Source organism: Corythoichthys intestinalis, chromosome 2 (assembly GCF_030265065.1).
Source record: "Corythoichthys intestinalis isolate RoL2023-P3 chromosome 2, ASM3026506v1, whole genome shotgun sequence".
Taxonomy (NCBI): Eukaryota; Metazoa; Chordata; class Actinopteri; order Syngnathiformes; family Syngnathidae; genus Corythoichthys; species Corythoichthys intestinalis.
Window position 1 is genome coordinate 30,518,108 of NC_080396.1, and position 16,170 is coordinate 30,534,277.

General features: G+C 37.0%; 1 protein-coding gene across 4 annotated transcripts in view; it reads left to right on the forward strand.

Annotated features, from left to right (window-relative positions):
• znf385a (zinc finger protein 385A) overlaps positions 1–16,170 on the forward strand; it is a 104,044-nt gene that overhangs the window by 44,039 nt on the left and 43,835 nt on the right. For 3 of the 4 annotated variants that reach the window (XM_057819332.1, XM_057819326.1, XM_057819340.1), the window contains one exon: positions 4,999–5,162. In XM_057819332.1, coding sequence (XP_057675315.1) covers positions 5,052–5,162 — 111 coding nt within the window. In that variant the 5' untranslated portion in view covers positions 4,999–5,051. Of the gene's footprint in view, positions 1–4,527; positions 4,916–4,998; positions 5,163–16,170 lie in introns of those variants that run through there. The other variant, XM_057819321.1, reaches the window with a different exon arrangement.

The following is a 16,170-nucleotide window of genomic DNA, read 5'->3' on the forward strand; positions in this document are numbered from 1 at the left end:
ATAAGTACTGTATTTGTTTATAATGACAATAAATCCTCAAGATGGCATTTACATTATTAACATTCTTTCTGTGAGAGGGATCCACGGATAGAAAGACTTGTGACTTTGTATATTGTGACTAAATATTGCCATCTAGTGTATTTGTTGAGCTTTTAGTAAATGATACTGCAGCCATGCCCCAATGCATGATGGGAAGTGGAACCATGATGGGAAGTGGAACCATGACTGTGCGTCGTGCTACCAATGGATATATCTTCTCTGCTTTGGGAAATAACTAAAGGTGTTAAGACAAAGATCATTTGCCACCTTGCTTCCCCACATTGCTTCCCATGATATTTCTAATCATAGGGAGAAGGATTGCAAGGCTTTAGCCCAGGGGTCCCCAAACTTTTTCCTGTGAGGGCCACATAACCCTTCTCTTCTCTGATGAGGGGCCGGGGTCAGTTTGTAACAGAAAAAGTGTGACGATTGCAGGAGTGCCTAAATGTAAAAATGTATTGTTTTTCAGAAAGCCACAATCAAATAACCCTTTCTGGATTCTTCACGGAACCAAAGTAAATAAAATAAAAATGATATAATATAATATAGTATAATATAATATAATATAATATAATTAGGGCTGTCAAACGATTAAAATTTTTAAGCGAGTTAATCACAGCTTAAAAATTAATCGTAATTAATCGCAATTCAAACATCTCTAAAATATGCCTTATTTTTCTGTAAATTATTGTTGGAATGGAAAGATAAGACACAAGACGGATATATACATTCAACATACTGTACATAAGTACTGTATTTGTTTATTATAACAATAAATCAACAAGATGGCATTAACATTAATATTCTGTCAAAGCAATCCCTGGATAGAAAGACTTGTAGTTCTTAAAAGATAGATTTTAGTACAAATTATAGAAATTTTACGTTAAAACCCCTCTTAATGTTTTCGTTTTAATAAAATTGGTAAAATTTTCAATCAAAAAAATTAACTAGTAGCTCACCATTGTTGATGTCAAGAATTACACAATGCTCATGGTGCATAAAATCAATCGCACCCAAGCGCCAGCAGAGGGAGACAAAAAACACAAGTAACAAGTGGCCATGACACTGCTGTCATTTTAATCTGTTTGAGCGGGGCATATGCGTTAATTGCGTCAAATATTTTAACGTGATTAAAGAAAAAAATTAATTACCGCTCGTTAACGCGATAACTTTGACAGCCCTTAATATAATATAATATAATATCATATCATATCACATCATATCATATAATATAATACAATATAATCAGGGGTGCACATAATTTTTTTGCCCAGGTTCTCAGAGGAGGACCTGGAGATGTGACTTGGTCCTCATTGAGCTTGAGAGCCGACCCACCTGATGCGATAAATTTATGACAAGCTTTACTTAGAGCCAATTAACTTTGATTAATTATATTAACAGTTAATGCTTGATTAACATCAACTGGCACAACAAAATTGCCATTACTTTGAAGTGAAATGTAAAGAAATAAACATAAAAGCACCAATTCAAAATAAAGGGCATTATGCGGCTCCCACATTAACTCCAAGCCTTTTTAAAAGTGGGATGTCCTCCTCATAAGACCTCATTGAACGTGCATGTTTAGCTTTGTAAAATGCGAGCAAAAACACGTTTGTCAGTGCATGTCGCTGTTCATTACCTTTATTCCGCCCTATTCCACCACATGTCCATAGGGCGAGTGGGGTCCTGTTTGACATTGATAGTTTGCTTAATTGCCACATGCTCTCTGTTTTTTTCGTGCTTTTCAAAGTTTGGATGGCTGAAATTCTTTGACCCTACATAAAATGCGTTGCTCTAATCGGCGACATTGGGATTCTCACGGCACATTTTGTACGGCATTTCCGTGCGAGCATCATTCGCTTCTAGCCATGGTACCTCCTGTAGCCACTTTTCAGCAAAAGTCCTTTTTTTCGGTAGCTCCGGTGAAGTCTCTGTCGTCTGTCTGTCTTTTGACAAGGGTGGGGGAACACGGAAGTAATTACTCAGTGTGGCCTGCCTCATCGACATTTTGAGAAGTTATTTTCTCGTGTCCGCCGCAAATAGAGTGGTCAGCCATCGGTGCGCAAAAGCGTATGGAAGCCGTTGAGGGCCAGCGCGTTTGTCTACGTCCAGTACGCATGTGCGGACCACTTATGTGCACCCCTGAATATAATATAATATAATATAATATAATATAATATAATATAATATAATATAATATAATATAATAATACTGTATTAATTAAGTAGATAATAACCAGATAACCATTACTCAGTTCTTCACAGAAAAAAGCCAGGACATAAATAACTCTATTGAAAAAAAAAAAAAAAAAAAAAAAAATTTTTTTTTTACAATTTTTTTTTTTGTTGTTGTTCAGGGGGCCGGACCAAATGTGGCTGCGGGCCGTATCCGGCCCGCGGGCCGTAGTTTGGGGACCCCTGCTTTAGCCAATTGAAGGAATGCACCAAAGGCTGCCAAAATTCACTTTACTCATTTAGTGCTGCCTTTTATCTCTCTATATAGGTAAAACAGCGTCATAACAGACTGAGCGCGACAATGAGTGAGAGGGTCGTGCAGCGCATACATTATTTAACGTGACACATTTTTTAATAAATTAATTGCCGCCGTTATCGGGATATTTTTCATAACCCTACCTTAAGCCTAAACTAAGGACACTGGATGAGTGTAACATATTATGTCTGTAACGTTAAATACAATTAGAAAACGATTTTATTAAAATATATATAAATATTTAAAAAAGGCATGGCCGATATTTTTTTGCCGACTCCGATACCTTGAAAATGACGTGATCGGACGCCGATAGATCAGGACATCTCTAGTTACGAGTGTTCACCAAACAAATTAAATGCATAACTCTAATCATCACGGTAAATGCCTAACATGTGAGAAGATGGAAATGTGTCCTTTATTAAGTTTGCCAGTGAGTGAACTTTGGGTCTGAGGTGAAACATAGTTTTAAGGTGAAGATGTTCCTAAAGCAACTTCTTTACATAATTGAACTGACTCGCTCACTGACGCATACATTGTGCAGGGCATGTTTTCCGTAGATCCAAAGCCAGCAGAAATCTCCAGTGGATAACATAAATTTTGAACGCCTCACGGTTCATCACTGAAGCTGCTACTTGGCAATGAACTTTAAGAAAGACGATTCCCATATTTATTCACCTTCCTAATATTATGTAAATACCAAGTAGTTGATGTTGTTTTCAAATCTTACCAGTCTTTCTGTCATCACTATGCCAACACCAAACATCAGCGACCAAGTTATCCATCAAATGCCGACCTGAATGCACCTCCTTGCGCCATGTGGAAGCCAGGTGCCTGTTTCACAGCCTTGAACAAGGCCAAGTAGGCACCCCCTTCTCTTCCATAATGCTGCTGCTATCGCTGCCAGCAGCTCTGGCAAATCTCCGGCTGTATGCTCACTTTGCCTTGTACCCATTGTTCTCCCCTGAATGCACACAGCAGCACCCTGTGGGGGAGCAGCCTGTGCGACACAACCTGCACGGCCTGTTAGCTCATCTCGAGATGGGAAAAGCCTGACTTGGCCTATATTCTCAGTTGTGCAGTATAGAAAATCACACATGCAAAAAATAACTCCAGGAACATTTGCACAAGGGTCTTCTCATCTGCAATAAGATATAATAAGATGTACTTGCTTATGCATACCATACTTATAACCTAGCGTCACAGGTTCAAATGTAAGAAAAGGAAGACTGTAATTATTTCTTTTGATCAAAGTAATATAACCAAATATTTATGTATTGATTGAATGAACTGCCATTTGCCCTACTGGCCAAATTCTAAATTGGTCATGTAAGGAAAAAAACTAATTGTAAAACACAAATCCTGTTAAATAATTCATCTGTTCTGTGAACCGGTTAACCTTATTAAAACTGATAAATATTCATGTTCAAATCTTAAATTCCAATCAAATGAATCATAATAATAATAAATTGAGTAATTACAATGTCAAATGATCACTTCAAAAACATCCAGCTATTTTAGAACAGCATCTAATTATATTTAATTACAATAATGACCACACATACAATATATTTAAAATACATCATATTTTTGTATAGTAAATGTAAAACTTTTTTGGTCATATCCAGAGAAATCATGCAGTTGTAGTCCCTCATTAACAATTTGTAACACTCCAATAATTTAACGGTTACCGTCATCTTTATTGTACTCACTAATGCTCTTAAACAGAGCATCTACGTGTGTTCGTTTCTGCAGAAATGTTGTTAATGCGCCCATGTTTTTAGTGCTCAAAGTGCTTAAGTAGAGGTAATGATGCAGTCCTCAGCACCTCAAGGCCAACAGATGCACAGCAGAAGGCAATCAGGACTTGACAGCACTTTCACGCTGCCTGACAAAGTCACTCTCTCTAATCCAAACTTTGTCAAGTGCATCAGTTAACAGTCTTTTCATGGGAGCCGTGCTATTTCCTCTGATCACATTCAGCTGGCTTAAATCTAAATGAAAATGCAGGGGTGTCTAGAAAAGCCTCAAATTACAGCTCGCAAATGACGAGGCAGGTTGGAGAAAAATTTCTGAGGGCGAGCAAAAAAAGACAAGCTGAAGTCAGAGTGAGAGAATGTACGGTAGCTCAGAGAAATCCCCAAAAGGAGAGCAGCGAAAGCTTTAAGTCGCAATCTGGCGGCGGATATTAAAAGGCTTAATCCGAAAGCTTGCTGAGACTGACTTTGCTGTGTGGGCCCCATCACTATCATCCTTGACAGAGGTTAAAGAGGAGACAAGGAGGGATGAGGAGAGATGACGAGCACGGGGAGACAAGCATCATTATGTCATTAATGCATGCACTGTTTTTTTTTAAACAGAGAAATAAAACAGTGATAGGGTGCACAGGTGTGGGAGAACCATGATTTTTCACAAAGGTTTGCATGACAATAGCCTCAAAGAGAAGTAAATCTAGTCATTTCTGTGTACAGGAGGTATAAATCGAGCTGGGGCTGCTGTTCCAGCATTCTTGAGGACCCCAACAATGATCCAGCCACACCTGGACATGAAGCCTTACCTGCCGTTTCCAATGGAGACTCCTCCTCCACCCCCACCTCCTCCTCACAGCCTGAGCCTTTTCCATAACTTCAGTACGGTAAGAACTTTACTATACTTTGATTGACTCAAGTCGTTTCCTCAGTGTGGAATAGTATGCATAGTATTAAATCGTAACTGCATTGAAACTGGGGCGCTCATGTTACTGTAATTGCATATGAGACGTTTTTTTATGGCCATTGCTGTTGCTTTTACTGCCCATGTTTGTCTTTTAATTTGTGAAATGGCTGCCTCACATCAACATATTGTATCTTTGTCTAAATATTTATACATAGGAAGAGGGACTAATCTACGATGCCAACTAGGGGCATTCTCAGCCTATTACAGTGGGGCAAATAAGTATTTAGTCAACCACCAATTGTGCAAGCTCTCCTACTTGAAAAGATTAGAGAGGCCTGTAATTGTCAACATGGGTAAACCTCAACCATGAGAGACAGAATGTGGGAGGAAAAAAACAGAAAATCACATTGTTTCATTTTTAAATAATTTATTTCCAAATTAGAGTGGAAAATAAGTATTTGGTCACCTACAAACAAGCAAAGAGATCTAACTTCTTCTAAAGAGGATCCACTCGTTACCTGTATTAATGGCACCTGTTTCAACTCATTATTGGTATAAAAGACACCTGTCCACAGCCTCAGTCAGTCACAATCCAAACGCCACTATGGCCAAGACCAAAGAGCTGTTGAAGGACACCTGAGACAAAATTGTAGACCTGTACCAGGCTGGGAAGATTGAATCTGCAATAGGTAAAACGATTGGTGTAAAGAAATCAGCTGTGGGAGCAATTATTAGAAAATGGAAGACATACAAGACCACTGATAATCTCCCTCAATCTGGGGCTCCATGCAAGATCTCACCCTGTGACGTTAAAATGATAACAAGAACGGTGAGCAAAAATCCCAGAACCACACGGGGGGACTTAGCGAATGATCTACAGAGAGCTGGGACCACAGTAACAAAGGCTACTATCAGTAACACAATGTGCCGCCAGGGACTCAAATCCTGCACTGCCAGACGTGTCCCCCTGCTGAAGCCAGTAAACGTTCAGGCCCGTCTGCGGTTCGCTAGAGAGCATTTGGATGATCCAGAAAAGGACTGGGACAATGTGTTATTGTCAGATGAAACCAAAATAGAACTTTTTGGTAGAAACACAGGTTCTTGTGTTTGGAGGAGAAAGAATACTGAGTTGCAGCCGAAGAACACCATACCCACTGTGAGGCATGGGGGTGGAAACATTATGCTTTGGGGCTGTTTTTCTGTAAAGGGACCAGGACGACTGATCTATGTAAAGGAAAGAATGAATGGGGCCATGGATCGAGAGATTTTGAGTGAACATCTCCTTCCATCAGCAAGGGCATTGAAGATGAGACGTGGCTGGGTCTTTCAGCATGACAATGATCCCAAACACACAGCCAGGGCAACAAAGGAATGGCTTCGTAAGAAGCAATTCAAGGTCCTGGAGTGGCCAAGCCTGTCTCCAGCTCTCAACCCCATAGAAAATCTGTGGTGGGAGTTGAAAATCCGTGTTACCCAACGACAGCCCCAAAACATCATTGCTCTAGAGGAGATCTGCATGGAGGAATGGGCCAAAATACCAGCAACAGTGTGTGAAAAGCTTGTGAAGCGTTACAGAAAACGTATGGCCTCCGTTATTGCCAGCAAAGGGTACATAACAAAGTATTGAGATGAACTTTTGGTATTCACCAAATACTTATTGTCCACCATGATTTGCAAATAAATTATTTAAAAATCAAACAATGTGATTTTCTGGGGTTTTTTTCCACATTCCGTCTCTCATGGTTGAGGTTTACCCATGTTGACAATTACAGGCCTCTCTTATATTTTCAAGTGGGAGAACTTGCACAATTAGTGTTTGACTAAATACTTATCTGCCCCTCTGTACATATTAAAGTCAGGAGTACCCACTAAGATATAAAATAATTACACTGCACCCAGTACAGTGACAATAAAACCTCCTTAAATCCTTTTTACTGAATTAGAATCTTCATATTGAAATCATATTTCAACTAGAGGTGCATTTTCGGACCGATAATTATCGGTCCGATAATAGGAATTATGACGTCATCCCAATAAATCCGATAACATATTATCGGCCCTATTAATAATATTTTTGGCACAGTGTCGGATTGGGATTTGTGCGTTTGTTTTCACTCCTGTTTCCACAGTATGCAAAGTTTTGTTACTGTCTTTGTTTTGTTCATTATAATAATGTTCATGTCATCATAAAAATTCTGATTCGGTCAAAGACAAATCTAAGCTGAATCAACCACTAGTATTTTTTACCTACAGGTGTTCAAAAACTCAGGTGAATATACATTGAAAAATTATATATATATTATTGGTTATCGTATCGGTATCGGCCTTGAGGAGCAGGGAGTTATCGATATCTGTATCGGTTTCAAAAAATGGATATCATGCAGCCCTAATTTTAACCGATATTGAAGCTCTATTATATGGATATTGCAGTGCATATTGAGGCTAAAACACATTTTATTGCATTAATTTGTCTGCTTCTCGTTGGTAGAAAACAAAACTAGGAAGAAAAAAATCAATTATCATTACTATCAGCAATAGTACTAGGGGTGCTGTGATGAAAATTTGGAGTCTGCTTCTGTGTGAGTCATGGCTGATTAATCAAAAAGCCAACTCAGAAGCTGTGTGGCACAGCGCAATTTGTTTGATTCTTTGTCTATTGTGACAGAGTGGGACTTTTCTTCTCCCGTCAGGCCTTGAAAAGCTGTTCATAATTCAGAGCAGACTGGAGGCATTCAGCACTTCATCAATTCAGCATAATGTTGCCGCTCCAAACTGCATTGGCGAATGTCAACACATTTCTCATCAATATGTTAAACCACTAAGCTTTGTTCTCAGTGGGGAATGATGTCAGGCTTGCCTCCGCCTGATAAGCACTCAACCACATAGTCACCACTTTGATTGTGGAAGGCAAATAACATGAACCTTCTTTACCGTAGCTATAGTATTATTTTTACAGACATGTAAATATTGATTTCTCTTAATGCGGCAAGTCACAGGTATTGGCAACGTGGGTGTTGAAAAAAAAAAGCATTTTCTTAATTAAAAAATGTATACCTAACTTAACTATTGTAATCGTATACAGTACGTAATTCAATTAATTACTGCAGGATAATCTAGTAGAGCAGTTGTAGAATAGTAAAGTCGCAATAATAATAGTAGTAATAATTGGGTTTGAGCAGTGTATAGCTCTACAAGATTTTCATTGCTGGTGTAGGGTGCTAGTAATTTGCTATTGTCAATCTCTGTTATCTCTAAAATCCATAATTTGTTAGAATTGTGGCAATTCTTTTTCAATAGCAGTACTTCTCAAATAGTGGGGTGTACCCCATCAGGGGGGCGCAGAGCAATGCCAGGGGTGGCGCATGTGACCTCGGTGAACATATTTTTTCCCATACTAGAATAAAGTGTAATTGCAGTGGGTGGCAGTGGCACTCTGATTTTCAGAGTGTGTGCAGTATTTTTTAACCAAACAAGAGCACAAAGCAAAGTGCTCTGGAGATATGAAGAGCTAAGATGAGGAAATATGATGAAGCGTATGTACAGTTTGGCTTTGACTTTTAATACAGTGGGAGACGAGAAAAGACCAGTCTGTTTACTGTGTCTAGAAAATTTTGCTGCGGACAGCAGCAAGCCAAATAAATTAAGAAGTCACTTAAAGAATTTATATCTCAATAACATTGATAAGCCACTTGATTTTTTGTTTTCAGCGAAAACGTGCCGAATATTGCCAACAACCATCCTGCCATGTCAATGTTACATCAGTAAACCAGCGAGCACTGTTAGCGTCATATGAGGTGGCGTACCAAGTTGCTCAATGCAAAATAACCCCACACCATAGCAAAGGAGCTGATACTTACTGCAGCAAAAATAAAAAAATGTCCCTCTGTCCAATGACACTGTCGTTTTTGTTCCAATAATGTTTTTTTTGTTTGTTTTTTTGTTTTGTTTTTTTCTCGGTCAAATTGTTTGGCATACTGTATTGTACTCATGAGTTAATGTTGCTAATCAACTTGAATTTATTATTATTTATTGATTTTATTTTTCGGTATCAAATACAGTTTGGATGTGACTTTTTTTTTTTTTTAATTCAGGCAAAGTGATGCGCTTTAAGTCTTTTCTGTTACAAACAAAACAATTTTAATAAAGTTATGCCATACACTATGGTTATACTCTATTGTAAGTTGATCTATGTTACTTTTCGCCCTTTAATATTAAAAAGGACATAATGTTATGCAGAGCTGTACTTATAATAACAATAATAATAATTTTACTGTTATTAAACGTTTCCGTCTTCCTTAAAAGAAAATAATTGAGAAGCACTGATTCATAGTAAGGTGCTCTTGAAGTGATCTAGTAACAATGAAACAATGATTATCACATTAGAAAAGCTAGAAATGTACTTTTTCCACATATATTGATTTGTGTACTGATTTTTGATCATTTTATACAAATAAAATTGTCCCATCAATGTACTAAATGAATTCGTTGGTCCTACTTAAAAATGTTATGCGCACAAACTACATCAAACCCTGACATATAGCTCATAAGAAATGGACGACAAAAGCTTAGTGTCTGATGTTCAACAGAGCTCTAGCTCGCGTGTGAATGAGGAATTCTGTCTAGATGAAGAAAAAAAAAATCCCAAAGCAACTAGAAACTAATGTCGCCACCTCTCCTGTCTATACAGGATTTGAATGCTTTTTCTTCAGAGCCACTGGAAAGAATCAGACTGATTTCCCCCCCCTTTTTTCTTTCTTTCTTTTTTTTTTTTTTACCGTGACCCCAAAAGTTTTTCATTTATTTATTTTTGTTTAATGATCTTCAGCGGCCACAGAGTGTCAGTGAGACAAAAGGGCTTCTTAATGTCCCGTCTGCAACGATTTAAATACAGTTAACGGCCCCTAATACAGTACAATACATTTGGAATTTCCTATTGATAATACCAAAGTTTAACTAATTTGGGGCTCAACCACAGTGCATTCATTGTCACCGCTTTTAGGCATTTCTGCACTATTTCATTACTTGATTGTATTTCTTGCTCGGTATTGCTTGATAAAATAATTATACTACGAGCTTTTCGCTGCCTCCTCGATGAGTGATTTCAAAACAAACCTTTCATCAGTGTTATATGACTCTGTGACCAGGAGAGGGGGCCACAGGAGTATGGAGGTAGATTTGTGTCTTTATTTTTCAATCCAAAAAAAAGTTGCTTCGATCAAATAAAAAGTTGCTTCAATCAAAATATATACTTTCAATCGAAGAAAACGTCACTTCAATCAAAAAAAATGTGTTTGAATGCAAAAATAAATTTGAAACTCAAAAAAATATATTTGAAAACTATTTTTCTTTGATTGAATTTTATTTTTTTGATCAAAGTCAAGTTTTTTTTAATTGAAACACCATTTTTGATTGAAGTCATGTAATTTTCCGTTTGGACCACATTTTGGCTAGGACATTTGTGTCTTTATTATTCAATCAAAAAATAAATTGCTTCAAACAAAAAAATATATATTTTCAAAAGAAAAATCACTTCAATCAATTTTTTTTTCAAAATCAATCGTAGAAAAAAAGGTTTGAATGTGAAAAAATATTTGAGACTCAGAAATTCGCATTTGAACACTTTATTTTTCATTCAAACTGTTTTCTTTGATTGAAGCAATCCTTTTTGTGTTTGAGCCATATTAGGGGCAGGACATTTGTGTCAAAATCATTCAATCGCAATAAAAGTTGCTTTAATCAAAAAACTATTTTTAATCAAAGAAAAAAATCATTTGCAAAAACTTTTTTTTTTTTTTTTTAAATATATTTTTTATTTGAAATATATATATATATATTTTTTTTTTATTGAAGTGTCACTTTTTTTGAAAAGCAAAAAGTTTTAAACTTATTTTTTTCAAAGTGGAAAAAGTTTTGAACACACTTTTTTTTTTTGAAGTGGAAAAAGTTTTGAAGGCACTTTTTTTCGATTGAATCATTTTGACACAAAGATTCTCCTTCAACGCTAGTTCCGGTGTGTTTGATTGGCAGGTAGCTGAGCCAATGACATAAAAGTATGAAGCAAGCATAATGGCCACCAGGGCTCCATCCAGCCATCGGAGTCTGTTGGAGTCTAAGCCGAATATAGGGCACCGGTACGGGCGTGTGACATCGGCATTTCACCGGAGTACGGTGCCCTGTTGCTTAATGTGATTTAACACGGCGAACTTCACCCGCTGCCCTGACGTGACGGTTGGCAATTGGTTCCAACCGGAGTGTCCGCAACGCGCCGGTACGGGAGTGGTCGGCGAGTGGCCCGACACTAGCCTGCCCAGTAAGCGAGTGGACTACCGGCGAGTCGCCGGCGTCCACCCCGGCAGCCCCATCGCTTCAGCTTTGAATGAGTGCCGTGTCATTCGCGGGGCGTCCACTCGACAGCCGGCCTCCGCGCCTGGGGGGGTATATCGGGGTCCGACCAGTGTGCCACGACAGGGCACCGTACCGTTGCGGGTACTCCGGTGAAATGCCGATGTCACACGCCCGTACCGGTGCCCTATATTCGGCTTAGACTCCAACAGACTCCGATGGCTGGATGGAGCCCTGGTGGCCATTATGCTTGCTTCATACTTTTATGTCATTGGCTCAGCTACCTGCCAATCAAACACACCGGAACTAGCGTTGAAGGAGAATCTTTGTGTCAAAATGATTCAATCGAAAAAAAGTGCCTTCAAAACTTTTTCCACTTAAAAAAAAAAAGTGTGTTCAAAACTTTTTCCACTTTGAAAAAAATAAGTTTAAAACTTTTTGCTTTTCAAAAAAAGTGACACTTCAATAAAAAATATATATATATATATTTCAAATAAAAAATATATTTAAAAAAAAAAAAAGTTTTTGCAAATGATTTTTTTCTTTGATTAAAAATAGTTTTTTGATTAAAGCAACTTTTATTGCGATTGAATGATTTTGACACAAATGTCCTACCCCTAATATGGCTCAAACACAAAAAGGATTGCTTCAATCAAAGAAAACAGTTTGAATGAAAAATAAAGTGTTCAAATGCGAATTTCTGAGTCTCAAATATTTTTTCACATTCAAACCTTTTTTTCTACGATTGATTTTGAAAAAAAAATTGATTGAAGTGATTTTTCTTTTGAAAATATATATTTTTTTGTTTGAAGCAATTTATTTTTTGATTGAATAATAAAGACACAAATGTCCTAGCCAAAATGTGGTCCAAACGGAAAATTACATGACTTCAATCAAAAATGGTGTTTCAATTAAAAAAAACTTGACTTTGATCAAAAAAATAAAATTCAATCAAAGAAAAATAGTTTTCAAATATATTTTTTTGAGTTTCAAATTTATTTTTGCATTCAAACACATTTTTTTTTGATTGAAGTGACGTTTTCTTCGATTGAAAGTATATATTTTGATTGAATCAACTTTTTATTTGATCGAAGCAACTTTTTTTTGATTGAATAATAAAGACACAAATCTACCTCCATACAGGAGAGGCAAGGAAAGAATTTTTCCTCTCCAGCAACTAACCAATACAGCACATTGCGATTATTATGTGTGTGCTCTTGTGATTGACTAACAATCGGACCTGGGGGTAGTAAAGCTAGGACTCCCTTCGAACCTAAACAGGATTAGAGGGGACAAAAAGGGGGAGTGAAAAAATGTATTGATACGGGATGGCCACTCACTGGAGCTAAGCGTGCTTCTACAATTGAAGTCAAGAGCTCCCAGAGGTGCAATTGACACTCTCATGATGTGTGGCAGGCAACAGATGAAAATGCAATAAAACAAACCAACAACATTAGAATATTGTTTTCACAAAGACAAATTTCTTGCCCCCAGATGCCCCACATGCTCCTTCAAGTCAGAGAGTAAGTGCCTACGGCTCAGTGATGTTTGCCTCAATTTAGGAGAATAATTCAACACTCTCGCTTCCCTATGACTGCATGAATGAAGGGCAAGCAATGATTACTATTTAAGTGTCTTAAAAGCCTCCTGATGTCATTCTGCTTTCGATATATATTGAATATTTCACTGGAGGCTTAGTATTATGGCAGCCGTAACATTAAGGAATGTCCCTGCACATTTAGCTGGAAGCAAGTCCCTCACTGTCTCTCTTCATAATTCATCTTGATGAGTTTGTGCATCGTAATTAGAGTTGCATTAACATTATGGGCTGTTACTTCTATTACGGAGAAATGGGCTCCCCTACATTGTCTATATATACTACTTTTATGGTCTTGTAATGTAATTTGTACCCACTTGCCTGTCCTGGCCAATTTGGACAGTGACAGGGCTGCATTACATTCCAGTATGTGTTGGTCCCAATATAGACCACATGCACACACTTCTTTTGAGGTCGCTAAAAGGTCAAGAAAACGCAATTTACCATATTGTCAGGCAAATTTCAACATGGTAATTGAATGTTATTTCGATCCTGGATTCAGTTTTTACTCCCTGGAAATATTCGTCGCAACAGTACTGTACTTACTAATGTACTAGTTTTGCTTTATTATAACAATAATAAAATAAAGGGCTGCATCCTTGATAATATAATGGGTAAGAAGGAATCTTGCGTGTATTTTTGTGAGATTTACTCAAGTCTCAATGCCAGCTATGCCTTTGTTCTTGTGATATTACCACTTGATTTTGGAAATGTTTGAATTTTACAGTAGTTGTTTTTTTTTTTTTTTTTTTAAATCAGTCTTGACTTCATACACCAGGGGTCCCCAAACTACGGCCCGCAGCCACATTTGGTCCGGCCCCCTGAACAAAAAAAAAACAAAAAAAACCAAACAAAAAAAAATTTTTTTTTTTTTTTTTTTTTCAATAGAGTTATTTATGTCCTGGCTTTTTTCTGTGAAGAACTGAGCAATGGTTATTTGGTTATTATCTATTTAATTAATACAGTATTATTATATTATATTATATTACATGATATTATATTATATTATATTATATTATATTATATTATATTATATTATATTATATTATATTATATTATATTATATTATATTATATTATATTATATTATATTATATTATATTATATTATATTATATTCAGGGGTGCACATAAGTGGTCCGCACATGCGTACTGGACGTAGACAAACGCGCTGGCCCTCAACGGCTTCCATACGCTTTTGCGTACCGATGGCTGACCACTCTATTTGCGGCGGACACGAGAAAATAACTTCTCAAAATGTCGATGAGGCAGGCCACACTGAGTAATTACTTCCGTGTTCCCCCACCCCCGTCAAAAGACAGACAGACGACAGAGACGTCACCGGAGCTACCGAAAAAAAGGACTTTTGCTGAAAAGTGGCTACAGGAGGTACCATGGCTAGAAGCGAATGATGCTCGCACGGAAATGCGGTACAAAATGTGCCGTGAGAATCCCAATGTCGCCGATTAGAGCAACGCATTTTATGTAGGGTTTAAAGAATTTCAGCCATCCAAACTTTGAAAAGCACGAAAAAAACAGAGAGCATGTGGCAATTAAGCAAACTATCGATGTCAAACAGGACCCCACTCGCCCTATGGACATGTGGCGGAATAGGGCGGAATAAAGGTAATGAACAGCGACATGCACTGACAAACGTGTTTTTGCTCGCATTTTACAAAGCTAAACATGCACGTTCAATGAGGTCTTATGAGGAGGACATCCCACTTTTAAAAAGTCTTGGAGTTAATGTGGGAGCCGCATAATGCCCTTTATTTTGAATTGGTGCTTTTATGTTTATTTCTTTACATTTCACTTCAAAGTAATGGCAATTTTGTTGTGCCAGTTGATGTTAATCAAGCATTAACTGTTAATATAATTAATCAAAGTTAATTGGCTCTAAGTAAAGCTTGTCATAAATTTATCGCATCAGGTGGGTCGGCTCTCAAGCTCAATGAGGACCAAGTCACATTTCCAGGTCCTCCTCTGAGAACCTGGGCAAAAAAATTATGTGCACCCCTGATTATATTATATTATATTATATTATATTATATTATATTATATTATATTATATTATATTATATTATATTATATTATATTATATTATATTATATTATATTAAGGGCTGTCAAAGTTATCGCGTTAACGGGCGGTAATTAATTTTTTTCATTAATCACGTTAAAATATTTGACGCAATTAACGCATATGCCCCGCTCAAACAGATTAAAATGACAGCAGTGTCATGTCCACTTGTTACTTGTGTTTTTTGTCTCCCTCTGCTGGCGCTTGGGTGCGACTGATTTTATGCACCATGAGCATTGTGTAATTCTTGACATCAACAATGGTGAGCTACTAGTTAATTTTTTTGATTGAAAATTTTACCAATTTTATTAAAACGAAAACATTAAGAGGGGTTTTAACATAAAATTTCTATAATTTGTGCTAAAATCTATCTTTTAAGAACTACAAGTCTTTCTATCCAGGGATTGCTTCGACAGAATATTAATGTTAATGCCATCTTGTTGATTTATTGTTATAATAAACAAATACAGTACTTATGTACAGTATGTTGAATGTATATATCCGTCTTGTGTCTTATCTTTCCATTCCAACAATAATTTACAGAAAAATAAGGCATATTTTAGAGATGTTTGAATTGCGATTAAATCGATTAATTTTTAAGCTGTGATTAACTCGCTTAAAATTTTTAATCGTTTGACAGCCCTAATTATATTATATTATATTATACTATATTATATTATATCATTTTTATTTTATTTACTTTGGTTCCGTGAAGAATCCAGAAAGGGTTATTTGAATGGGGCTTTCTGAAAAACAATACATTTTTACATTTAGGCACTCCTGCAATCGTCACACTTTTTCTGTTACAAACTGACCCCGGCCCCTCATCAGAGAAGAGAAGGGTTATGTGGCCCTCACAGGAAAAAGTTTGGGGACCCCTGTCATACACTATACCCTACCCCAGTAATTGTAAACACCTGTGGTTTTGATTTTGATTTACATATGACTGACCAAATGATTCATTGCCTGATT